Source organism: Pogona vitticeps, chromosome 6 (genome assembly GCF_051106095.1).
Source record: "Pogona vitticeps strain Pit_001003342236 chromosome 6, PviZW2.1, whole genome shotgun sequence".
Classification (NCBI taxonomy): Eukaryota; Metazoa; Chordata; class Lepidosauria; order Squamata; family Agamidae; genus Pogona; species Pogona vitticeps.
The window spans coordinates 121,242,894-121,265,848 of record NC_135788.1 but is presented as its reverse complement, the minus strand read 5'-3'; the positions used below and the strand labels follow the sequence as shown (position 1 = coordinate 121,265,848).

At 52.4% G+C, this 22,955-nt stretch overlaps 3 protein-coding genes across 4 annotated transcripts; 2 read left to right on the top strand and 1 right to left on the bottom strand.

Annotated features, from left to right (window-relative positions):
• Positions 1-748: 748 nt before the first annotated feature.
• Positions 749-10,326, top strand: LOC110082299 (asialoglycoprotein receptor 1). Its single transcript, XM_072977233.2, has 9 exons — positions 749-935; positions 2,341-2,436; positions 2,911-3,030; positions 4,812-4,907; positions 5,502-5,573; positions 6,600-6,692; positions 7,956-8,107; positions 8,982-9,088; positions 10,068-10,326. Exons 2-9 carry the CDS (start codon positions 2,367-2,369, stop codon positions 10,216-10,218), a joined length of 861 nt encoding a protein of 286 aa, XP_072833334.2. The 5' UTR covers positions 749-935; positions 2,341-2,366; the 3' UTR covers positions 10,219-10,326.
• A 686-nt stretch (positions 10,327-11,012) lies between these two features.
• LOC110082289 (thialysine N-epsilon-acetyltransferase) lies at positions 11,013-16,317 on the bottom strand. Of its 2 annotated transcripts, none has more exons than XM_020799724.3 (6): positions 16,134-16,317; positions 15,066-15,117; positions 14,124-14,207; positions 12,193-12,294; positions 11,876-11,916; positions 11,013-11,365 (listed from the first exon to the last, which is right to left on the bottom strand). In XM_020799724.3, exons 1-6 carry the CDS (start codon positions 16,218-16,220, stop codon positions 11,186-11,188), a joined length of 546 nt encoding a protein of 181 aa, XP_020655383.3. In that variant the 5' UTR covers positions 16,221-16,317; the 3' UTR covers positions 11,013-11,185. The 2 variants fall into 2 exon arrangements, with proteins under 2 accessions (XP_020655383.3, XP_072833332.2); XM_072977231.2 differs by having other exon boundaries at positions 14,057-14,207; positions 16,134-16,222.
• Positions 16,318-18,184: 1,867 nt separating this feature from the next.
• Positions 18,185-21,427, top strand: LOC110082346 (thialysine N-epsilon-acetyltransferase-like). The gene is made up of 6 exons (XM_020799805.3): positions 18,185-18,288; positions 18,725-18,779; positions 19,057-19,140; positions 19,596-19,697; positions 20,808-20,848; positions 21,117-21,427. The coding sequence occupies exons 1-6, from the start codon at positions 18,226-18,228 to the stop codon at positions 21,291-21,293; spliced, it is 522 nt and encodes a 173-aa protein (XP_020655464.3). The 5' UTR covers positions 18,185-18,225; the 3' UTR covers positions 21,294-21,427.
• The last annotated feature ends 1,528 nt before the right edge of the window (positions 21,428-22,955 follow it).

Below are 22,955 nucleotides of genomic sequence, written 5' to 3'. Positions count from 1 at the left end.
GATTTTAGGAGCCATTCAGAGACGAATAGTCTCCAGATCTCATGACGAGCTCCTCTATTCGGGACTGGTGAGGCCTCACCTCGAGTCTTATGTCCATTTCTGGACGCCACACTTCAAGAAGGATGCTGGCCAATGGGAACCGGTTCAGAGGAGGGCAACAAGGATGATGATGATGAGGGGGCTGGAAACCAAGCCTTAGGAGGAAAGACGGAAAGAACTGTTTAGCCCTGAGAAAAGAAGGTGGAGGGGAGACAGGAGAGCACTCTTCAAAGATTTGAAAACATGTCCTTCTAAGGAGGGGCAAGATCTGTCTAAACCTGGCTTCCTGGCACTTGAGCCCATGATGACGTGTCCTGGATTCTGGGACAGCCAAGAACAGATCCTGCCCCTCCTCTGCAGGACTCCCTTTCAAGTCTTTGAAAAGCGCTAGGTAGTGAAGGTAGAAATATATTTAATCCTGCAACCTAGACCTTCCCAGCCTGCCGTTGTCCAGGTGGACTACAACACCCATCATCCACCCTGCAATAGTCCAAGGCTAGCAAGGTCAGCAACCCTCCAGAAATGCAAAGCCGCCGGTCTCACTTCCTAGCACGGCAGCTCCTCCTGGGACACCCCCCCCCGTGGCGTTTGGCTGAGACCAAGGGTCCCCCCCCTTTTCAGCCTTGGCCGAATGCTACTTTTGAAAAAAGTCTTCAGAAGGGTGGATGTTGGGATGGGACCCTGTCTCAAACGTGGGGGGTGGGGAGGAAAGAGCCAGGGGCCTGCCACATTTCGGGAAGTTCTAAATTTGGACGGCAGAGGACAAATAATATTGACACAGTTCAAAGAGCGGCCGGAGGGGGGTGGGGTGGGGGTTGCCCTGAAAGGAGAGTCCGGAGAGGAGAACGTCCACCGGGAGGACTGGTTGCTCCGGGGAGAGACCAAAAAAGGAGAAGGTAAAGATGGACCTCCTGGGGCGAATGGACCTTAGAGTGCCTCCAGACTTCCATTTTGGAAGGATAGCCGGGAACCTCTCTGTGGGTGCAACATGCGTGTGCAAATGTGTGGCAGAATGTCCGTGTTCAGAGTGAGCAACAGAGGAATCCTTGTTCAATCAAAATGACCTGCCTCTCAAGCGTGGTGGCGATGCTCGCTCATCCAAACGCTGGACAGGGTGATTTATTTATTTATTTATTTTGGAAACTTTTGGGTGTTTGATGTTTTGCTGAGCATCCCTCCAGTAAATTTTATTTCATGTGGGAAGCACAGTTATCTCTCTGGGTGACCCTGAATTAAAATTGTCTTCACCTCTTGGAAAGTCAAAGTATTTGCCTTAAAACTGAGGTCTTGCTGTTTCGGATTGGGAGACATTTCACTTCCCAGCTTCGTTTTCCTTTTGAACTAAAATAGTTCAGGAAGTTGAGGATTAAAGTTTAAAACAGTGTTCTTGTCCTGCGCACCACTGCTCGCCACGACGGTTGTGGGGTGTGAGATCAACTCCATTTGATAATTTGCAGTTATTCGTCACAGATAAGATCAATAACACAGATTTTCAACGTTTTGACCAAAATGTCCCAGTTACTTTCTGTTGTGAATCTAAATTTCATTTCTCTCTGGGAATTCAGGGCTCCATTTCAAAGAAGACATCGGCAAAAGGATGTGAACATTTTTGATCTGCAGTTTTGCCCTATTTAAAAAAGAATGAGGCCGAACCAAAGTATATCTATTTTTTCACACCGTGTGGGCAAAATTATAAATTGTACTGGTATTTTTTCCCCTTTCTTTCTCTTTCCTTCTCATTAAGCCAATGCTCTAGAATCAATTTGTTTTATTTATATTTCTTAATCAACCCCTTAATGGAAAATGCATTTTATTACAAATATCTGACTTCCTAATCCTCCTAATTATCCTCCTTGGCTGAAGTTCGGTTACTTTTTTATGCATACAGAAAGCCAACGGCATAACATTCATTCTCTTCTAGCTGGCAATTAACAAGTCGCTACTGTGATTATTGGGAGTGCTCACACCCCTCGGCATGCACTTGAGAAGCCAAGCAGTGACTCATTCATTGCTGGCTAGAAGTGGACGAATGTTAAGGCATTTGCTGTCCACATGCATAAAAAAGAGCAACAGGATTTAAACCCTTGTCTTTGGCTGGTAAAGAGTGAATGTTTAAAGGAAGATCCATGCTTTCCCCAGAGCTGAACCTTTGCTTTGGATTCGGGAGTCTCGCACGCATCCCCTTTTCTATTTTGGGAGATAATAGAGTCCCCTGCTTATGTATAGAGGGGACTTTCCTGTTCCACACGGAATGCGTCTGAAAAGCTTACCAGGCCTGCAAAATGCTTCTCCTAATTCCAGGTTCTTCATGTTCCCACCAAGCCAGAATGGTTAAAGATTACCGAGATGTCAACACCTTGGATACAGAGGATGATGGTGACGAGGACCTCAAAAGAGGTACTTTTCCGTCCCTTCTTGATCATAAGGAGTCACATCAGAAGAAACCAAAGGGATTTCAGGACCTGCACCGGGGGGGGGGGGTGTCATCCAAATGATCCTCTGGATGCCTCCAGGAAACCCCTAAGCAAAACATGAGGGGAGCTGCCCCTGCAGCCGAGAAGGAGCTATACACCCACCAAGACGGGTAGCCATTAGCCACCCCATCGCCTGATGCTCTCAGAAATTTGTCCAAACTCCCCATTCAAGCCAGGCAAGTCATCCCTTTGAGTTACCTCTCCCCTCCAGCCTTTCTTCCAGGGAGCTCAGGGTGGCTGGCAACCCATAATTACAAACTTTTACACTAATAAACCACAAGCCCTACTCAAATGTAGTAAAAGCCATACAGAAGCCAAGTAGACCTTGTTCCCAGCTTGGGGTGGAGAGGCCACGCACTGCGAGTATTATTTTTGGTTTACGGTGCTGTCTTCCCAGTCCCCACAGAATTTGCTCCTCCATGGGGACGGCGTGTCTATTCCGGCCGGCGCTTGATCTTCGTTATGCTCGGACTTCTTTGCATCCTCGCCATCCTGACTGTCGTCTTTGGCTTCACCGGTGAGTGATCTCCCCCCCCCCCAGCAGGAACCCAGAAAGCTGCAGGGTTGGGGCCGGGGAGGCCAACCAGGGTGTGTCTGCCAGGGACCACCACGTAAGGTCAGGGAGCCGTGGCTGAAGAGGGGTCTGGAAAGGAGGTGGGCAAGCACAGACAGCGGGGCCGAAGGAGAAACCCAGGATTCCTCGGCAAAGCTGAGAAAAGACAAGGTTAGAATCAAAGAAACGGAGAACCGTGAAGTTGGAAGGAGACCTCTGAGGCCATCCAGTCCAACCCCCTGCTCAAGGCAGGAACCCAAATCAAAGGAGATCCGCCCACTGGTGGTCTACGTTTCTCTTGAAGGCCTCTGGAGAGGAGTGACTGAGAAGGCAGAAGAAAGATGCAAATAACAGGAGGGAGCAAGGGAAGGCAGCCCCTGCAAATGTTACTGGCTGGGGAATTCTGGGGTTTGTAGTCCAAAAAAGTAAAAATTTCCAAGCTTAAGAGCAAAACAGTGTTATGTTCTCTGCACAATGGATTTGGGTGTGTTGGTGAAAAGATGTTGGGTTTAACACACTGCTGTCAGGGCTCCAATGAACGTCTTCTACGGACTACAAGATCCAGAATCCCTTTGCAAGAATCGCGGGACATGCAACACATGGGGAAGACTTCTTTGCTCTGTATGCAGCTCTGTGCCTCTCTGCCCAGTAAGATCTTGCCAAGCAGTACATTTTGTGAGCCTTCTTTTTCTTTTTGCTAAAACTGCCGTCTTGCGCTCACTCCTCCGTAGGATAGGAAATGATGGTTAGATCTGTGCTTTCCAGGCCTTTTCGTGTCACCCTCCCCACCTGTCCCCCACTTGACTTGCAGTTACTTTCGTGCAATGAAAGACTGTCATAGCAGCAAGTTGTGTGCAGTATCAATGAATGAAATGTCATTGATTTTTTTTTGGAGGGGGAAGGGGGCTACTGTGCCTTCAATAAAAAGCTTCCTAAATACAGCCACTGCCCCCTTCAGGTCTTCCTGATCAATGCAGGATGACTGAGAAGTGCTGAGGAATGTCCAAACCATTTCCATGGAAGTCTGTTTGTGTGCCTTATCTCTGCCTGTGCATGGCTGTTCTCTTTTCATTGTTTTTCCTTCTTTCTTGACAGCAAAATGAAACTATAAAAGAAAGGGGAGGAAAGGAAATTTGTTAAAAAAAGAAAGAGAAAAATCCCCACTACCACCAGACAGGGAACAGGTGTATTTCTTTGTTTGTTTTAGAGTTTTGCACTAATTCCTGAGGTATGCAAAACAGGAAGCAATACAGTAGGCCTAACAAGCAAAGAAGGAAGCTACTACATAACTTTGCAAGGGACCTTTATTCATAGCATTCATTTGTGAGTAAACCTAGAAGGATCTAGCAATGGGTTGTGCTGATGGTCGAAATCGCACACCTAATTGAGGAAGCCACCAGAGCAGGCTGCCTCAAGCAAAGATCTTACCCACGTATTTGCTACTTGGGAGTTGTCTGAAGGTGACTTGGGGGGGAGGGGGTGCTGCTGGTGGTCTATAACCTGCCGGCCAGTCCTGAATGCTGGAGTTGAGTGGGTTGCAAAGGAAAACATGAGCACAGAAGTTGGTCCATGCAGGAAAAGTAAACACAGCAAAAGCCGATGAATGCAGGTGCGAAGGAGTGTGCCAGGAAGAGACGGAGGCCCTAAGATGCAAAGGAGGAGACCAGGAGGCAATCCCAGTGAGAACGGACTGGGGGGTGGGGAGAAACCTTTAATCTCATTCATGTTCCCTTCCTCACCCCTAGGGAGCAGTTTTCGCACCGATTTGTTGACCATGGAGAAGAATTTACAAAATGTCAACCAGACCATCTTTGGGGCACTAGCCACTCTGAAAGAAAAGGGTGAGCCACGGAGGCCTGGCTTAGGGGGGAGTATTATGGGATGCCGTTCCCTCTGGGGCTTCCCAAGCTGTTGTTGTTGGTGTTTAGGGGACAAAGCAAACCACGACTTCTTCTTTTATTTTAAAAAATGACTTTACATTTTTTGGTTTACAACTTCCAGGATCTGCAAACTGGCTTGAACCCATCCATCCCAATAGTTTCAGGGAACTTAAAAAGAAAAAACACACACAACCACCACCCTTTATTTAGTTGTGGGGGGAATTTCTGGTGTCGGAGACCTGTTTGAGATTGAGAGATGGATGGGTTGAAGATCAGAAGGGGTCCCCCTGATCGGGAGAAAGGTGGCCTATAAATAAAACAAACCCATCATAGAAATGACCATGATGGACCACTGGGAGGAGGGAGGACCTCTACCCACACGGTTGACTTTTGAAATCAGGGAACAGGCTCTTAACGAGCAACACGGCAACACGAATCCTGGGCAATTCTGGGCGCTGATGTCCCCAAAACCCCCGATTTGGCTGGGAGGAAGGAAGGAAAAGACCCGGGTCTCCCTTTTCCTGTCCTCACCGTCTTGCTTTCTGCCAATTCCAGAGTCCAGTGATGTGAAGAGGCTCGTGAAAGTCGACCAGATAATAAAAAACCTGACGGAGGAAGTGAAGGAAGGTGGGTCGACTGGGAAGCCCCCCCCCCCGGCCGGGGACCTGGGTGGGTGAGCTGACCTATAGAGCCTGGGAAAGGTTCTGCTTTGGGACTAAAGCACCCAGAATCCCCATGCTGGCTGGGGGATGCTGGAACTCGTAGTCTAAAAACAAAAGAAGTCATCCAGTTCAGGGATTTGGACACGTAGGGTTCCCCTTTTGCATATTGTTATGATGATTAGAAGCCCCAGGTACACCTCTTATCTTCTGCAGAATATTCCAACCTCCCCCCCCCGCCCCGTTTAAAACCATGTCGGTTTCAGGGGAGGGGCATTCATCTCCTGTTGGAGTGTGATGCCGTGAAACCACAGAAGTGTACACCCAGAAGGGACACCAGAAGGTCATCTAATCTGACCCTCTGCACTTGGCTCACAGAGACTGGCATTTACTGGGCAGCGGGGAAGAAGAAGGCCTGTGAGGGTGCCACACACCTGCACGGCTCCCCCTGCCAAGCCCGCCCGTTTTGCCATCACTTCTCAGTTTTATTTAGCTCCTGACTTGGGTGAAGAAGCCGTTGACCTTTTCGCCTGCCCGGAGTCTCCCACTGAGGGATTCCACCTCAGGCAAAGCCCACACTGTACATCTAGAGCAGTTCAGTGGCTCTGGAGTAGATAGCAATGGCAGGTCTCCTCGCTGGGATTATATATATGCGTGCGTTTGTGTGTTTGCAATTTGATGAGAAACTTGAGCGTTGAGTTGGGTCCCCTCCGTGGGTTTTGCACTTCCTCCCGAGACGACGAACTGCAGGATTCCGTGGGATGGAGACCCCACAACTGCTGTCGCTGCCCAGACCCTGTCCGAAATTCCCGCATTACGAGAGACAGAGGGAGATCCCCGTGCTTGAACCCTTGAACGGAAACCTCTGGGCTTTGAGGTTGCAATGAAAAACCATGTCCGACCACACCCGCCCCCCGCGTGCCCTGCTGGTACGGAAGGGTGGGCAGTGGTGAGAGGATTCTCTCTGGTGACCTTTTTCTCCTCCCGCTTCCAGCAAAGACCCAGTTCGAGGAACACATCTCGAAGCTGCGGGCCAGCACCCATCTCCTGAATTGCCGCCTGGAAGACATCAAGCACAACCGAACGGGTGAGTTTGGAAAAGAGAGCAAAGGGTGGTTCCAGGAGAGAAAAGGTGACGTGTGTGGCCGGAGAGAGGGAAGAGGGAGGATCCGCCGCGGGATACGCGCTTGGGAAATCAGCCCGTCTTGTTCACTGGGCACAGAGCGTGGCACATTTGCTTTTGTGAACGGAGCCCAGCAATGCTGTGCTTCAACTGCAGTACAAAGCTCTGCTCCTGACCCAAGACCCAGGTTCGATCCCAGGTAGCCGGCGGGAGGCTCAGTCAGCCTTCCATCCTTCTGAGGTCAGTAAATGGACTACCCAGCTTACACTTTGCTTCTTCACCTTCGCTTTTTGTGGGCGACGACTCCCCGGATTCCCAGTCAGCAGGTCCAGTGGCTGTGCTTGGCCAGGAAGTTTCTGGGACCTGGATCGAGAAAAGACAAAATCTTATCTCGGAGGGTAGTGAGCAGAACTCTGTCCCACCCTTCGCAGCCCACCCTCTCTCCATCCACGCACGTGCTTTTTGGCAAGGGTAGCCAGCTGGCCTCTTCCCCCCATGCTGTCTCTGGACGGATGCCATGTTCATGCGCGGAAGGCGTTTCGCAGGGATTAGCTGTGAGGTTAGCAGATAGATGTGGGACATGGTGGTGCTGTGGGTTAAACCGCAGACGCCTCCATGCTGCAAGGTCGGAAGACCAGCCGTTGTAAGATGGAATCCACGTGACGGAGGGAGCTCCCATTGCTCGTCCCACCTAGCCGTTCAAAAGCATGTAAAAATGTGAGTAGATAAATAGGTGCCACCTCGGTGGGAAGGTCACGGCATTCAGTGTCTAGTTGCATTGGCCACGTGACCACAGAAACTCGTCTTCGGACAAAACGCTGGCTCTACGACTTGGAGACGGGGATGAGCACCACCCCCTAGAGTTGGACATGACTGGACTAAATGTCAAGGGGAACCTTTACCTTTACCTAGCAGGTAGAGGCATTCCCACAAGACGATGGGTGGAGCTGTAAGGAAACAGACCCGAGTGTGTGGTTTGTTTTCTAAGCCGAGGGTGCAAACGGCCAAAGCCAAAGGCAGGAGAACGCAACGGACGCAGGAACCACGGAGCTGTACCACGGAGGAGGGGAGGAACCACCCCACGTGGTCTCACAGGAGCCTGAGTGGGGATCCTGCCCGGCCATCCTGGCCGTACGGTGCCTCCCACCCTTAAGCACAGCCCAGATTGGGTCCCCGCCCCACCATATACAGTATATATTTCCCCTCTCTCTCCTCCGTCCCCATCAGGGAGCACAACCCTCTGCTGCCCCAAGGGCTGGCTTTCCTTCCGCCAGAGCTGTTACTGGTTCTCCACCTCGGAGAAGACCTGGGACGAAGCCAAAGCCGACTGTGAAAATAAAGATTCCCGACTGGTGATCATCACCAGCTACCAAGAGCAGGTCCGTTTTCGATCGCGTCTTTTAGCAGGGGGAGGATTGGGACGCAGGGGGACGGAGGCCTCCTGCCTGCTTGACTCCTCGGGTAGGCATCGGTGCAGGTTAAACTGCAGCACTGCAGCCAACACTCTGCTCACCACCTGGGTTCAATCCCAGCGAGCTGGCTCAAGGTTCACTCAGCCTTCCATCCTTCGGAGGCTGGCATAATGAGTACCCGAATGGCGGGGAGGGCAATGGGTAGCCTGCATAATTAACTCGTCAACTGCCCAGAGAGTGCTTTAAGCGCTAAGAGGCGGTCTACAAGCAGCACGCTTTGCATTTCACTTTGCTAAACAAAAAAACTCCGGAAATACCTATCTATATGTATTCCTACCAGGGTTGTGTTTATCAGGACGGGCCATTAGAGTGAGCCAGAGACCACGCAACGTATAGCGTTTGATATTCACATGTTTCTTAGCATCCTCAGGGAAGGCGGTTAGAACCGATCCCGTGCAGATACAGCTGTTCTACTGTACTTCCAAAAGTTAAGATTTTTAGGGCAATATAGTAAAAGGCCTTTTAAGAGGTATTTCTTTCACATTTTATGACTCTCTCTTATCAGTCCTAAGTGGCAAGGCAATTACTGTTTGTTAACAAGAAAACAACAAGGCTAATCAAGCCTTTTACACCGATATTGCCCCTTATGGATGGATAATTATACTAGCAGTAACAATAGTCCGGGTGGCCCAAAATGATGAAGAATGGAGCAGGTTTCTTCTTGAAAACGGTGGATGAAGAATGGAGCAGGTTTCTTCTTGAAAACGGTGGTCAAGCGCCGTTGGTGGCGACTGGCCGGCTCAGGCTGCTCACGGTCGCTCGGTGTCCTCTCTCTTGCTAGGCGTTCGTGGCCCAGCATACAAAGCCACGCAACACGTGGATCGGCTTGCGCTTCACCAACGAGCGCTGGACGTGGGTGGACGCGACCTTGTACACGATCCGCAGAATGTGAGTTCCCTCGTGGGTCTCTCGGGGGCGTGGTGGCCTCCGCTGTGCCACGAAACGTGGCGCCACCCACGTGGCCCCCGCTCACGGAGGAGACCATTCCCCGGCGTCTGTTTCGTTGGGGCCCTTCCGACGCAGTGCAGCTGAAGGTCCTTCCGTAGGGAAAGGTCGACCGGGGGGGGGGGGCAGGGGAGACTTTGGGGGGAAGGAAGCCTTAAAAGGCAGAATATCTGGGATTTAGACCCTTGGAGGCTGCAGGGTGGGAAGTTAAACCTTTTGGGAGCACAACTCCCAGCAAGATTTGGGAACCGGCCGCACAGAATCATAACCATCCCCAATTCTTCCATAGAGCTCTTCTATTTAATGTTTTTTGATGTGTCTTCGCTATTTGCATGTTGTTTTTTAAAATGTTTCTCCCCTTGCCACGGCAGAGCAGCTTTAAAAAAGATGGCTCTCCGTGGCCACAAGGAGGCGCCGAGGGCCACTTTCCGTCATACTTTTTAAAAAGGAACAGTAATTTGGGGTTGGAGGGAAGGGAACCCCCAAAGGGGCCGAAGCCTCACAAAGTCCAGGGTTGCGCCTAAGCAACTTTCTCGAAGTCGTGCGGCCGGACCTTGGTTTATCGTCGGGTCCAGAATCGGTTCTCCATAGCAGGCTCACCTCCTGGGGGGGTGTCTTGAGATAAAGGGTGCCTCTGGGCATGTGCAGAATGCCGGCGCCCCACTTTTTCCAATGATCAGAGCCAACAGGTCTTGACCTGCAGAGGCGGGCACTTCCCAGCACGGGGCGAAGCTTTCCTGCAGCCTCACGCCTGCTTTATAGGAAGCAAAGGCCTCCCGCGTGCCCCCCCAAGGGTACGTGGCCTCCCCCCACCCAGCAGCGACCTCCAAGGCGCCTTGGGCCGTCTCCTTCTGGAGCGAAAGGTCCGAGCGCATGGGCACAGACGCACCTCCTCCCACGAGCTGTTTCCTTCTCGTTTCAGAGACTGGAGGCCCAGGAGGCCAAATAATTATTCCTACCACATGCCTGGCGAACCTGCCAACTGTGCCCACCTCTACCGGGACGGCTTGTGGAGCGACGAACATTGCATGCGCCCCTACAACTGGGTGTGCGAGGTGGAGAAGAAGGCTTAAGGGCTTCGGCCGAAGCTTGGCCGGCCACATCCATCCTTCTCTGAAATGGGGGCATGGGGGGGGGGAACGTTGTTTGGCCGCCAAATGTGCTGAGCGAATAAAGCAATGGTCCAAACAAAGGCCGTGTGAGAGTTTCCTCAGAAGGGCACAAGCACGTTTTCATCCACGTACTGGTGGCGAAAGGGTGGCTTGATATTAGACATGGACTGAAATCCTGCACACTGGCGGAAGGGCACATGAAGGGGAAATCTGGGTAAGCTGCTTTTCGAACAGGTTGCGTGCCTCCAACGGGCCGTACATCTTACATCAGCGTGATTTCACCAGGATTCCCCTTATCAGCGGGATCACTTATCCAAGGTTGGAAAATACTAAAAGAAAAATCCTGGAAATATAAGTTTCTAAAGATGAAGTTACCAGAACTGGCCACCAGAAGGAGCAAAAGATCATGCTACGAATAGCATTTGCTATTAAAATAGTGTTTGCTATAATCCGTGTTTTTCAGCATCCACAGGAGGATTTGTACCTGATTCCCCGCAGATACAGGGTTCCGACTGTATTTTACTTTTACAAACTGATCCCCAAGTTTGCTTCCCCCCCTTCCCTCCTTATCCCTTTTTTTCCCTTTTTGTGTTACGTATTTTACACTGTAAGATTACAGGCTGAGATGCAAGATCTTCTTGCCTTTGTTTAGGCTGGAGAGAGGGCGGACCAAATAGCTCAGTGGATAAAAGTAAGGAAGCAGAACAAAGTCTCTTAGCCGCACACTAGAGGAGTAAGAGAAACTGAAACAGGGGCATGCTAGCTTGCATTTATTTATTTATATAATTTCTACCCTCATCATTAGTCCACAAAGCATCCAAGGAGCAGTGTCTCCCAAAAAAGGCAACCTTCTCTTTTCAATTTCACATTGCACTGCCAGCTAGTCTAGACTCTGGCATGACCTCTCTGGACCCCAGGGGGGGCTCGCTCACTCCCCGGGCTCCCCCAGCGCCAGCCTCCGCAGGGCGTCCTCTTCAAAGCGAAAGACGTGCCAATCCTCGGCGGCCGTCAGGTCCACGGCCCCTTTGCTGCGGTAGAAGTCGACGGCGGGGCGGTTCCAGTCCAGGACGGAGAACTTCATCTGGGTGCAGCCCCTCTCCACGCCCATCTGCAGGGGAAACCGAGTCAGGCGTCGTACCAGAGAAGCTGGCCGCCCGAGGACAGCTGGGTCCTATGTGTGGGAGGGAAGGGGGGGTATCCATGGAGGATCTAGCTGCCGCCGCCCCCACAGCCCCTCCCCAGGATCTCTGGGAAGAGAGATAGGCAGGTTGTGGGTCAGAGTGAGGGGTGCAGCACCATGCAAAACGGCAGGAGGGCACCTCCTGCCCTGGTCTCCTTTAGACACTTCTTTTAGACTCTGGAACTCCCTGCCACTGGAGGCCAGCCTGGCCTCGTCTTTGCTCTTTTTCTGAGGTCAAGCTTCTCCCCGGGCAAGCTGTCCCCGACCGAACGGCTGCCCGAGTGGGGTTTTTAAACGGATGGTTTTGCCTTATTGCTTTTAGATAAGTTTTTGGTGTTGCTTATGTTTACTTTTTTTTTTTTTTGAGTAGAATTTGTTTGAAATTGGGGATTGGGCGGGGGGGGGACACACACGACACAAGGGTGTTGCTGAAGTTACCTGCGCGATCCTGCTCATGAGTTTCTTCCCAATCCCTTGCCCTGTGAAAAAGAATAAGAAAAGAGGGAGAAAGATGGAGAGCCAAGCAACGAGACACGGTATCGCAGATAACCCAAGGAGCCATCGGGTGACCTGGAAGTGTTTCGAGAGTCACTGAGATGTCTGGATTCTTGCACCCCGCTTCTAAACATCGAGGTGGCCTCCAATCCAACAGGATTGTGCCCAAAACTAAGAAAAGTCAATTCTTGCACAGAGTTTTCTTAAAATACAGCTTCTTCCAACCTGAGCTTCCCCATCTCACCCTCCAGCTTTCATACCTCGGAATTCTGGCCTCACGTAAAGATCTTCCATGTAGATGTTTCTACCTTTCCAGGTGCTGTAGGTGAAGAAATAAAGGCCGTAGCCCACAACGGTGGGACCTGTGCGAAGGAATCGGGAGGAAAGAGAGAGAGAGAGAGAGAGAGAAAGGCATATAACCTCACTTGAAATCTCTTTGCTACGATGGATTCTGGAAACTGAAATTTTGGCTGGGCTGTGTTTGCCCTCCTCTTAAAACAGGGTGGCGGTTTCCGATTTTCTCGCTTTCCGAATTTAGAAGCCAAAACAGGTAACCGAGTTTGAACCTGCCAATGCTGTGCCATTCTAAGGCGGCACGCTCAAAAGAAAGGCCCATCAAGTTCAATGGGACTTACTCCCAGGTAAACGGACACCGGTTCGCAACCTAAGGGCTTGGTGCAAAGCCCCTTTTGGAGATCTGCATCTGAGGGCATGTGAGCTTTTTTTAGGGTTTCTATTTAGAACCTAAGAACATAACTGCAATATAAAAAGTTTTTCCCCCTCTACCATCTTCTGTCCTCCCTTTACTTTTCGATTATCCTGATCAAGTTACCCCACCCGGATGGATTTCGGGATTCGGCTAAGATGGCTCGCCTGGCTTTTTACAACCTTTCTGACAGTTCCTTAAAGGAAACCGGGTGAGTCTTTAACAAAACACACTCCGTGCCACATCCTCCAGAATCCATCGCAGGGGTTTTTGGGATCAATGTCTGAGCTCTATTTTTTTTATTTTTAAAAAGGGCTGCCAACTGACTTTCGAAACCCTGGCCTGGTCTCTGCTTTGTTCAAAGGTCGCCGAAATACACCCGGCTTCTCCTTCTGACCTTCCGCTTCTAGGCAAAGTTCACTGCTCTCTTTCTCTCTCTGAAAATGGAAATGCTCTTTTTTTGAGGGGAGGGGGGGCGGAGGGGACTATCAGTCCCAGAATCCCCCCAAAACAGAAGGGACACTTAATTCTTTGCTCGCTGGGGCAGGGAGCCGTCTCAAGCCCCCCCACCCCGTCCCTTTCCATCCTGGTGATTTTCTCCCCGTTCTACATTGACGGCCTGAGGTGGTCCCTTACAAGGAAACACCTCTCAAGAGTGGCCTTTCCGAAACCACGGCCCATGCTGCTTAGAGTTGATGGGAGATGTAGTCCAGCAGATGTGAAGGCTGGGACAGAGTCCTGCAGGTGGTGAAAAAGAAAGGCAGGGCTCCTGTACCTTTTGCAGGCGTGCAGAAGAGGTGATCAACCTGTCCTGCAAGGCACCAGAGCCTCATAATCTTCTCTTGAATTTTCCCCTACTTGCTTGGCGGGGCGGGGCGGGTTTCTCCAGGGCAGCGAATGGCCGATTCATTTATATATTTTATCCATAAGATGGTTTTCCTGCATTTCTTTTTTTTTAAATCAGCCCCCACCCAACTTGCCTAACAGACATTGCTAAATACAGGTAGACCCCTGTATCCATGGGGGAGTGGTTCCAAGCCCCCCCCGCGGATGCTGAAAACTATGGATAATAGAGAAGTCTATCCTGTTTTCCCGCAAATAAGACCTCATCTGAAAATAAGCCTTAGTAGGATTTTTCAGGATGCTCGTCATATAAGCTCCACCCCAAACATAAGCCCTAATTAAGTGAAACCCCCGCCCTCCGCCCTTGTGCAGCAGCCAGAAGAAGATGACAGGGCTGTATATGAATAAATGTAGATGGTTGTACATGGAAAAAATCCCCTGAAAATAAGCCCTAATGCTTTTTTTTTTTTTTGGAGCAAAAATGAATATAAGACCATTCGGGGAAACATAGCATCGTAAAAGGGAAATGGGCCTGGAAAGGAATTGATAACATCACAACCGACACACAGACGCACACAGCCATGGAAAAGGCCTGCTTCTCTTCCCCTCCGAGCAGAGACACCGAATTTGCCCCTTACGCACCGCCTTCGCCCCGATCCTCCGGTGGGATTTCGGCCACCAAGCACTTGTAGAAGGGGTCCTCACAGAAACCATCTTGACAAAGTTCTGAAGAGGGCAAAGGTGGGGGGGGGGAAGAAAAATTAGAGACGGGAGGATGAGGAAGCAGAGAGGAAGAACTGGCGGGGGGGGGGAGGCCTGAAAAAGCATTGGGGTTTCAAGAGCGCCAGCCCCACAGATATTTAAAAATAAAAGAGACCTGAACAACAGATCATATCTTTTTTAAAATAAAAAGTTTCCTTCTCCTGACAGGGCAATATAGTCACATCTTGCCAAGCAGGAGAAGAACAGAGTTTTCTGGGATTCACACCAGAACGGAACTTTTTTTTTTAAAAAGCGGTGTCTGAAAAGTGTTTTCCTTCACGGAATCAGTGGAATTCTTGTAAGCCACCCACGCCCCCCCCCTCCCGTGCTGCAGCTTCACCTCTGCAATTCATTTTGGTTATGTCATGGCGGGGCATGAGGAGGCTCCGACATAGCGAGAGGGTGCCCAAGAAGCACTGTAGCGCTAAATCCCTTCTTTTCCTGGAACAAACCAAGGAACAAAATAAACCAAGCTTCCGGGATGGGCAGGAAAGCAGGAGAAGGCCAAGGGTTTGGTCACGGCTGTTTCCACGACAGTCCATATTTTTCACAGGGCCAGTGGCTCATGTCAGGTTGAGCCCACTATCTTGGGAACAAAAGGATGGTCACGGGCCGTCTCTCCCCCTACTGCCCACAGAACCTCTATCTCACTTTCATCCTCCACTTCCTTGGTTACGTCTTCGGTGATGAACTGTAAACCCTTCGGGTCAAAGATCCACGGTCCCTCTTAAGACTACAACTTCCACCATCCCCAGCCAGCAATGCCTTTGAAGTGGTCTATTACTTCACCATAGGGGGTTCCCACTGAGAGTCAGGCCTTACCTTGATCACTGATTTTCACCTGTTCAGGCACTTTCTCAAACTCTGCCAGGTCCTAAGAACACAGAGAGAGAAAGAGAGAGAGAGAGAGAGAGAGGATGATGCTTCCAATCACCGCTATAAAAATATCCTCACCTGAGAGGGGATCCTAAAGACCATCCGCTCAGCCTGAAAATAGCAACATGGACGTTGTCTTCTTTTGTATCCTGCAAAGCAAGCTCTTCAAGAAGCTCTCTTGGTGGAAAACCACCAAGAATCTCCAGGCATCCTGAAGCCTAGGAAGCGTCTAGCTTGACCCCCCCTGTGTCCGCAGGGGGTCGCGTCCAAGACCCCCTCCCTTAGGGATGCCGAAAACCATGGATAAGCCTATATACTGTCTATAGCAGGATATCTGGTTCCAGCGGTTGCCAGATGCCACCCAAGGCCCGACGGGGGACACCCAGCTTCCCCCGGGAGGGGCGGCCTGAGTGCCCCACAGGAAGGGAGGGGGCAGGAGACCCTTGGGGGGGCGCAGGGTCGGTCCTGCGAGGGAGGACGGGGGGGGGGGCAAGCAGGTACCATGGACAGCGCCTTCCCTGCTCCGCGCCCCTCATTCAGAGGGAGATCCGGGGCGTCCCGAGGGGAGGCGCGGACCTTCCCCGCCCGGGACAGGCGCCGTTCCCACGTGCAGTGCAGGCGGGGGGGGGGGCTCCTTCTTCTTCTTGCAGGTCGGCCTGGAGAGTTTCTCTCTCTCTCTCTCTCTCTCTCCTCCTTTCCTGCGGGTCTCTCGCTTTCATCCCGGGCCGGTCCCCCTCCCCCAAGTCCCCCCTAAAGAGGTTGCACACGGGTGGACCCATGCAGGGCCAGGGCCGCGAACGGGTCCGGGGATCCGATCCTGCTCCGCTCCCCCCCCTCCCCGCTTGACACCGAAGGAAATCCCGCTGGACTCCCAGGTGTTTTTTTTTTTTTTACACGGGGGGAAAGGATCGGGGAACAAGCGCAGGCAGAAATTCAACAGGTGCACCAGGAGCCATGCCTTCCCCCCCCCCGGGGAAAAACCGCTCTGCTCCCTCCTCCCCCCCCCCGCCGTACCCGAATCAGGCGCATGACCTGCGCGCAATCCTCCGGGCGGCAGGGGCGGATCGAGACCGCGGGGCGGCCGGGCGGGCTGGACATCATCGCCCTCCGGGGTCCGGCGTCCTTCCCGGCGGGGTCCAGGGGCCGGAGGGACGGCCGCCCGCTGACTCCCTCCGCGGCTGGAAGGAGGGACTACATTTCCCAGGATGCACTGGGAGGGAGGAGGAGGAGGAGGAGGAGGAGGAGCCGAGGGGGGATTCTGGGAGTTGTAGTCCGAGAGAGCCACGTTTCCAAACTTTGGGTTTCGGCCCCAGGCGCCCAGAGCGGCGGGCGAGGGGCTGAAGCTGCGCTGTTTGGGGATTCTGGGCGTTGTAGTCCTCCAAAGGAGCGTCTCCGACCTCTGGGTCGCTGAGTCGCCGTCCAAAGTCCCGGTTCTCTTTTCAGCGAGCACATCTGGGCGCCTCTGCCCTTTCCCAGGGAGGGTGGGCAGGGGGGGTCCCAGGCCTCCAGAACGAGGGGCGCGGGACGGAGCGCCCCAAGCCAGACAGAGTCAGACCCGCTGCTCTCCCAGCCAAGGAGGGCCCCCAGGGTTTTTGCTGCAAGGGACCCGCAAGCCATTCCTAAAAAAATCTGGACACAGAAAGGACGAGGGGATTGCGGAACTCCCTGTCACAAGATGCCAGGCAGTGGCTGGGTCGCGAGATGGCTCAGCAGTTGGCTCTTTGACCTGTAGCTACCCAGCAGGTTTTCCTATTGTGTTATTTAAAATCAGCAGCCAAGCTTTAGAATGCTGCAGCAGAACTCCATTCTCCCAATGTTCGCCTTCTGGGGGGGGGGTGAGCACTAGGCCACTGTAGCCCAGCAGCCGGGGTGAGAAACCCGGGTGTGGATCAGGCCAGAGAGAGAGAGAGAGAGAGGCTACAGGAGAAACCCTACTCCCAGCTGGTCTTCTCTAGAGCCAGCTTGCGGAGGGAGGCACAACTCCCAGAAGCCTTTGCCACCTGCTGTGCCGGGGGGGGCGTATGGGAGGTGCAGTCCAAGAACACCTGGGTGACCCCCAGGTTGGGAACCGCTGCGCTGCTACGCCACGTGGGCCCACCTTGACCGGAGATGATCCTGGCTGGCAGCAGCCCTTCAAACAGAGGAGGGGCGTCTCCCTCTTCTCCTGCGGAGACCCCCCCGTGGAGGGAGGTTCTGGCATTTTGGACTCTTCTGCGCCCAAATCCCTGAGTTCGGTCCACGAGGCCAACGCGAATCCCTTCCTGAGCTCTTCAGGGGCTGGAAACTGGCCTCCTTGACACCAGAATGACCCCCCCCCAGGAGGCCCAGATTCAAAGCAGGCCCATTTCATAGAATCCGAGAATCGTGGGGTTGGAAGGGGCCCTCTGAGGCCATCCAGTGCAGCCCACCTTTGCTCAAGGCAGGAATCCCGATCAAAGCAGATCAGACAGAGGAGGGAGGGTGTCCAGTGTTCTCTTGAAGGCCTCCAGCGTTATAGCGCCCCCCCCCCCACTGCCCCCTGAGGTCATGGCTTCCGTCGTTGTACTGCTTTAACAGTTAAGGTGTTTTCCCAGATATTCAGCCGAAATCTGGCTTCCCGTCGCTTGAGCCTGTATGGTTGCAGGTCCTGCGCTCTGAGAGGATCAAGAACAGGTCCTGCCCCCTCCTCTGTCGGACGACCTTTCAGGTCTTGCAAAAAGGGCTCTCCTCTTTCAGTCTCCTTTCCTCGAGGCTAAAGGGCCCCAGTTCTTTCCGTCTCTCCTCCAAGTTCTTCCGAGGGCTTGCTTCCCAGCGCCTTCATTGTCCTCGTCGTGTTCCCAAGTTCTCTTTGCTCCCTTCCTTCCTCTCAAGCTTTCTCATTCGAAGCTGTTCCTGGAGAACCTCTCCTTGGGGGGGGGCAGTCAAGAGTGGAACTTTGGACCTTGGAGGGCCAGGATTTCCCCCCCCCCTCCAGGGGAGAAGTCATGGGAGAGGAGAACTCATGATGGAGGGGAGGGACGGGAGGGGAGAGGAGAGGAGGGGAGGGCAGGACTTCTTTCCTACTTAAGCCATCCACCTGCACACAGAGAGGAAGAGAGGGGGCTCGGAGGAGCAGGCGGAGGTCGCCATGGGTTTCGTGGTGCGCCCGTGCGCCGTGAAGGACCTCAAGGACATTATGCGGCTGGTTGAGGTGAGGGACGGGACTGGAGGGAGGCCATCCCCCCCCCAAAAGTGGACTGAGGAGGGAGGGGAAAGGGACCCCCTCATCCCCTCAAAGGGGGTCAGTGGAGGAGGAGTGACCTTTCGAAGTGGCCGGGATGGGGAGGAAAGAGGGGCTCAATCCTCAGGGCCCGATCCGTAGTTCCGCAGGGGCTCCACTGGAAGGAACAGGAGCCGTGCCAGAGCGGTCCCCCCCCCCCCCCGGACCAGAGAAAGTACTTTCCGGGACAGTGGCCATTCTGGAGCCCATGGGAGGTGGCCATGCTGCCCTCCTGAAAGCAGGCCTGTTGATGTCCTAAAGCCTTCAGATTCTTTGGGGGTGGGTGGGGAGTGGTAAGGGGTGCTCCCTGCTGGATCTGGAAGCCCCCCCCCGTCCTATTTTGACAACTCTTTATTCCCCTTTGCAGGAAATTGCGGTCATTTATAACGTCCCCGTGAATAAGGTTGCAACCAGCGTTGAAGGTAAGGAAGGCAGCCGAGCTGGGTTTGGGGCTGAACGCGTCCCGGAGCCAGCCAGCCAGCCATCCGCGTCCCCCTCTCTGTGTCAGGCAGAGGAGCCGGAGCCGATAAAAGCATTGGCAACCTCAGCCCCCTCACACATTCCTCTCCGGCAGGCTGGGCTGCAGTCCGGACTAGGAACGCCGCGTGTTTGTATGTGTGTGTGTTGCTTTTCAGACTGCGAGGCTCACCCTCTTTCTGTCCCCTCTTCTCTGCTTCCCCCACCCACCTACCTCCCCAGTTCTAAAGAAACACGGATTTGGTGAAAAGCCGAGATTTGAGTGTTTTGTTGCCGAAGTTCCTCCGGAGCAGAAAAGCAAAGAAGGTAAGCAGGCGGATGGAGGGAGGGGAGGTAAGACAGTGGCCCTCCTTCTTCTCTTTAAAAGGACCGGGTTAGCAAAACGGCCAATGAGCAAGGATGCCCCTCAAGCGATCATGGTTTTGAAAATGGGGTTTATGTTCCAGCCCAAATCCCTGTCCTCAAATTTAACGGTGCCCAGATTTTGCCAACTTCAGGCAGTTGCTGGGTAAAAAATTAGGGAAGAAGTAAAACAATGAGGCTGTCGACCTGGGGGATTCTGGGAGTTGTAGTCCAAAGCCTAGAGAGTTGTAACCAGAAGTAACGCTTCCCAAGTCATATTTTTCTAACCTGAGCTAAGCTTCTTTGCTGAGGAGGACTGGCTCACAGGGCGTGTGTGTGTGTGTGTGTGTGTGTGGGCGCCTTGTCTTTCTCCCCCACCTCTCGCCTCATGATGTTGTTGTTGTTTTTTGGCTCCTCAGGTCACACCCTGATCGGTTACGTGCTTTCCGCCTACACGTATAACACCTGGCGAGGGAAGAACCTCTACATGGACAACCTGTACGTCATGCCGGAATTTAGAGGTACCTCCGGAGAAGAACTATATGCTGTGCCCAAGATCCAGCCGCCCGCCGGGATGCTGGATGAATCCGCTCGGCCGGCCTGCCAGGGATTTTTAGGGCCCCAACAGAGGAGACAGGCGGGCCAGCTGCCTTTTTAATTAGGAGGCATTAGGAGATGATTAAGAAAACAAGAGAACCTTCTTGCTAGCCAGATCTCCTTCACAGCTGTCATGTTTACTCCATTAACATGCACCCAGTAACCTCCAGATGACTGATCCTCGCTCAGAAGGCCCCTAATCTCCAATTTGTGAGATTTTGAAAGACGTTAGAGAACACCACCACACTCCCTTCTCACTGATTGTCCGCTCCGCTTTTACGTGCAAAACTCCCAGGTCTTCCTGGCTAGTCCCTTTCTGGGTCTGGGTACCATCAGAGGAGGTCATGGGGTGGTGGCAATCGTTCCTGATCGGAGCAGGTGTCCTCAGTGGCCACATCCAGACCGGCCACAGAGTGTGGGATTGCCTTTCTTGAACGGCATTTCCCAGAATCCCCCTAGCCAGCGGTGGGAGTTGTACTTAAAAAGCGAATCTTTTTCCTCTGTGTTCTCCCCTCTGGCTTTTAGAAGGCGCCCTTTTATCTTATTGTGCAGGCGGACGTCTCATGAGTTTCAAAATTAGCATCCCGGCATTATAACATGATAGCGCTTGATTCCAAAATCCCATTAATACAACAGTCTAGCGATACGGTGCTGTAGCGCTCCAACTGGGCCTCCTTTTGGGCAAATGGGCAGGGTAGAAAGAAAAAGAAAGAAAGAAAAGAAATTAAAGTAAAGGATATAGTGTCCCCTATCAGAAATCCTTGTGCGGACAGTGCCCTCAGTGGGCTGTCCTCACACCTTATGGCTGCCTCGCTTATAAACTTCTGGCTCGAATCTCCAGCCCAGAAGTTTCATGGAGGTGAGGCTGAATTCTGGTGTGGGTGAAGGGAATTAAACGTCTTTCTCTCGACAGAAGACTGCCCTCCCCGGGGAAGTGGAAAGAGAACGTGGGAATCCAAGTGCCCCTTTTTGCCCAGCCGGGAGTCCAATTTTATGCCATATTCTCAGCTGCTTCTGGTTGTTCTCTCTTGCAGGAAGACGTATTGGGAAGACGCTCGCAAGCACGGCAGCGATGGTGAGTCCTACCCAGAGCCTGGAAAAGTTACGTCTTAGGGCTCAGACGCCCAGAATCCTCCTGGCCTCAGAGTCCCACCCCGTGGCTGGCTGAAGGATCCTGGCAGCCAGAGTCATAAGCCCAGAAAACTTTTGCCAAGCTCTCCTGCTGATCATCTCACACGGGAGGCCAAATTTGCCTTTTGTCTGGGGTCTGGGCTGGAGAACCCATTCCCTCGTGACCTGCAGAGGACTGAATTCCAGCCCATGTTTTTTTCTTTCCTCACCAGGCCGCCTGGCAGAAAGGTTGCACGCAACTCCGAATGCATGCGAGTGCCGATAAGCCAGAAAACATAGAATTCCTTAAGCGCCAGGGAGGCGAAAACCTCACAGAAACAGAAGACTGGAACATCTTACGGTTTTACAACCCGGTCCTCCGGGGCATGGCGGCTCAGAGCAAATTCTAGCCTCGGATGGGGGCGGCAGGGCGGGGGACACCGTCCTGGACCATGGACGGGATGCCTGCATAATGAGGGTCAATGACACCCCTTTTAGAAATGGTAATGGAATGCTAACATAAAGTTTCCCTGTTGTGACACAATGTTTAGTCCACATTATTCTGTTTTTAACTGAGAAATAATACCCTTTCCGTTCCTCCAGTACAGCAGTTTCAGTCTGCAGGTGTTCACCATCACCACGGAGGGTCCAAAACATTCTGGCTACTGGGTCCGTCCACATCAACAAAGGAAAAGCATGTTTTTTGTAAAGCTAATGGGTCTTGGTTGCCCATCCGCGAGCAAACCATCCTCAAATACTTTGCTCCCCCTTAGGAAATCTTTCAGAAATCTTTATGAAAATGCATAAGACATCCATTTCCTTGCTGCAGCTTCCGTTCTGGACTCTTGCCAACGGAAAGCTTTTCAGTGATGACTGGAAGTCCTCGCTGGACATCCCACTCCCAACGGGAAGCGTTGCAGTGCGAAACTCTGCCTCCCTCTGAACAAACCAAGACTAAAAACAAACCATGCTCTCAAGAGGGAGGAAAAAGCAGGGAAGCTGCACAGACTGAGCCAAGAAGAATATCGTAAGGATGGTGAGGAAAACCATTGGCAACATCAGTGCAGGATCCGGTACATTAAAGGGAGCAAATGTGCAAGTTCTGTTGGCCATCTGGGGTGCCGCAGCATCAACTGCTAGAATCCTATTCCTTATCCTAGTAAGTCACATTACGGTGTCCCTGTTGAATCCCATATGGCGTTGGGCAGTCAACTTCTCTGTAAGTTCCACTGATTCAAATGGGCCTACTCTAGTTGTAATGTGCGTTGAGTGTGGTAAGTTGCAACTAGAGTAGGCCATCTGAATCAACACAACATACAGAGGAGTTGACTGCAACAAATCCTGGTTGAATCAATGGGCCTACTCTAGTGCAACTTACTGTACTAGGTTAAGCAACAGGATTCCGCTGCCATGTGTGTGTGTAAAAGCAAAGAATTATTATTTCCTGGGCATGTGGAGAGGGCCTTTATCGATGAGTGATCAGAACTAGGTGCGCAGAAAAAGAAGAGCTTAAGTTTCAGTCTTTCTCTTTTTAGGTTAAATAACTTTGGCTGACACAGGAAAGGCAGTTCCATTTCATGGTGGCTCCGTCGTGATGCGGTCGGGTGCCTTTGCCCTGTGAGGGGGGGGGGAAAGGTCTTTCCTAGATGTTTCCACGGCAATTTGTGTTATAATGATGACTGTGCAGTGCTCTCCCCTTCCAAACCTAATCTTTAACTCAACTCCCACTCCAACTTTGGCTGTGACCCTCGGTGCTGACCTTCCTCGTCATTCTTGACCCTGAGTGGCCCGAGTTTTGCTGGGCTTGCATTCCAGCAGATCACTCAGGCTGACCGTGAGGCCCGCAGACCCCCCCCCCCCCCGTGGGCCAGATCTCTGGGGTGGAAGGAACTGGACTTTCCAGACGGCACTAAGGGAAGAAGGAGCAGCAGGAGGAGAAGGAAATGTCTCTGGCCCTCCTCCTGCTCTGTTACTTCCCCAGTTCCTTGATGGTTTCCCCTTCTTCTCAGCCAGCAGTGTTTCAAGATGAGGGCAGACAACGGGTCTGCCACAGTGCCCAGATGGGACCAGCA

Coding starts and splice junctions, on each gene's coding strand:
- LOC110082289 (XM_020799724.3), bottom strand. CDS start 16,220: ATGATGTCCAGCCCGCCCGGCCGCCCCGCGGTCTCGATCCGCCCCTGC. Junction 15,118..16,133: donor AGGTCATGCGCCTGATTCGG/GTACGGCGGGGG, acceptor CTGTGTTCTTAG/GACCTGGCAGAGTTTGAGAA. Junction 14,208..15,065: donor GGTGAAAATCAGTGATCAAG/GTAAGGCCTGAC, acceptor TGCCCTCTTCAG/AACTTTGTCAAGATGGTTTC.
- LOC110082299 (XM_072977233.2), top strand. CDS start 2,367: ATGGTTAAAGATTACCGAGATGTCAACACCTTGGATACAGAGGATGAT. Junction 4,908..5,501: donor AGCCACTCTGAAAGAAAAGG/GTGAGCCACGGA, acceptor TGCCAATTCCAG/AGTCCAGTGATGTGAAGAGG. Junction 5,574..6,599: donor GACGGAGGAAGTGAAGGAAG/GTGGGTCGACTG, acceptor TCCCGCTTCCAG/CAAAGACCCAGTTCGAGGAA.
- LOC110082346 (XM_020799805.3), top strand. CDS start 18,226: ATGGGTTTCGTGGTGCGCCCGTGCGCCGTGAAGGACCTCAAGGACATT. Junction 18,780..19,056: donor GGTTGCAACCAGCGTTGAAG/GTAAGGAAGGCA, acceptor CTACCTCCCCAG/TTCTAAAGAAACACGGATTT. Junction 19,698..20,807: donor CGTCATGCCGGAATTTAGAG/GTACCTCCGGAG, acceptor TCTCTCTTGCAG/GAAGACGTATTGGGAAGACG.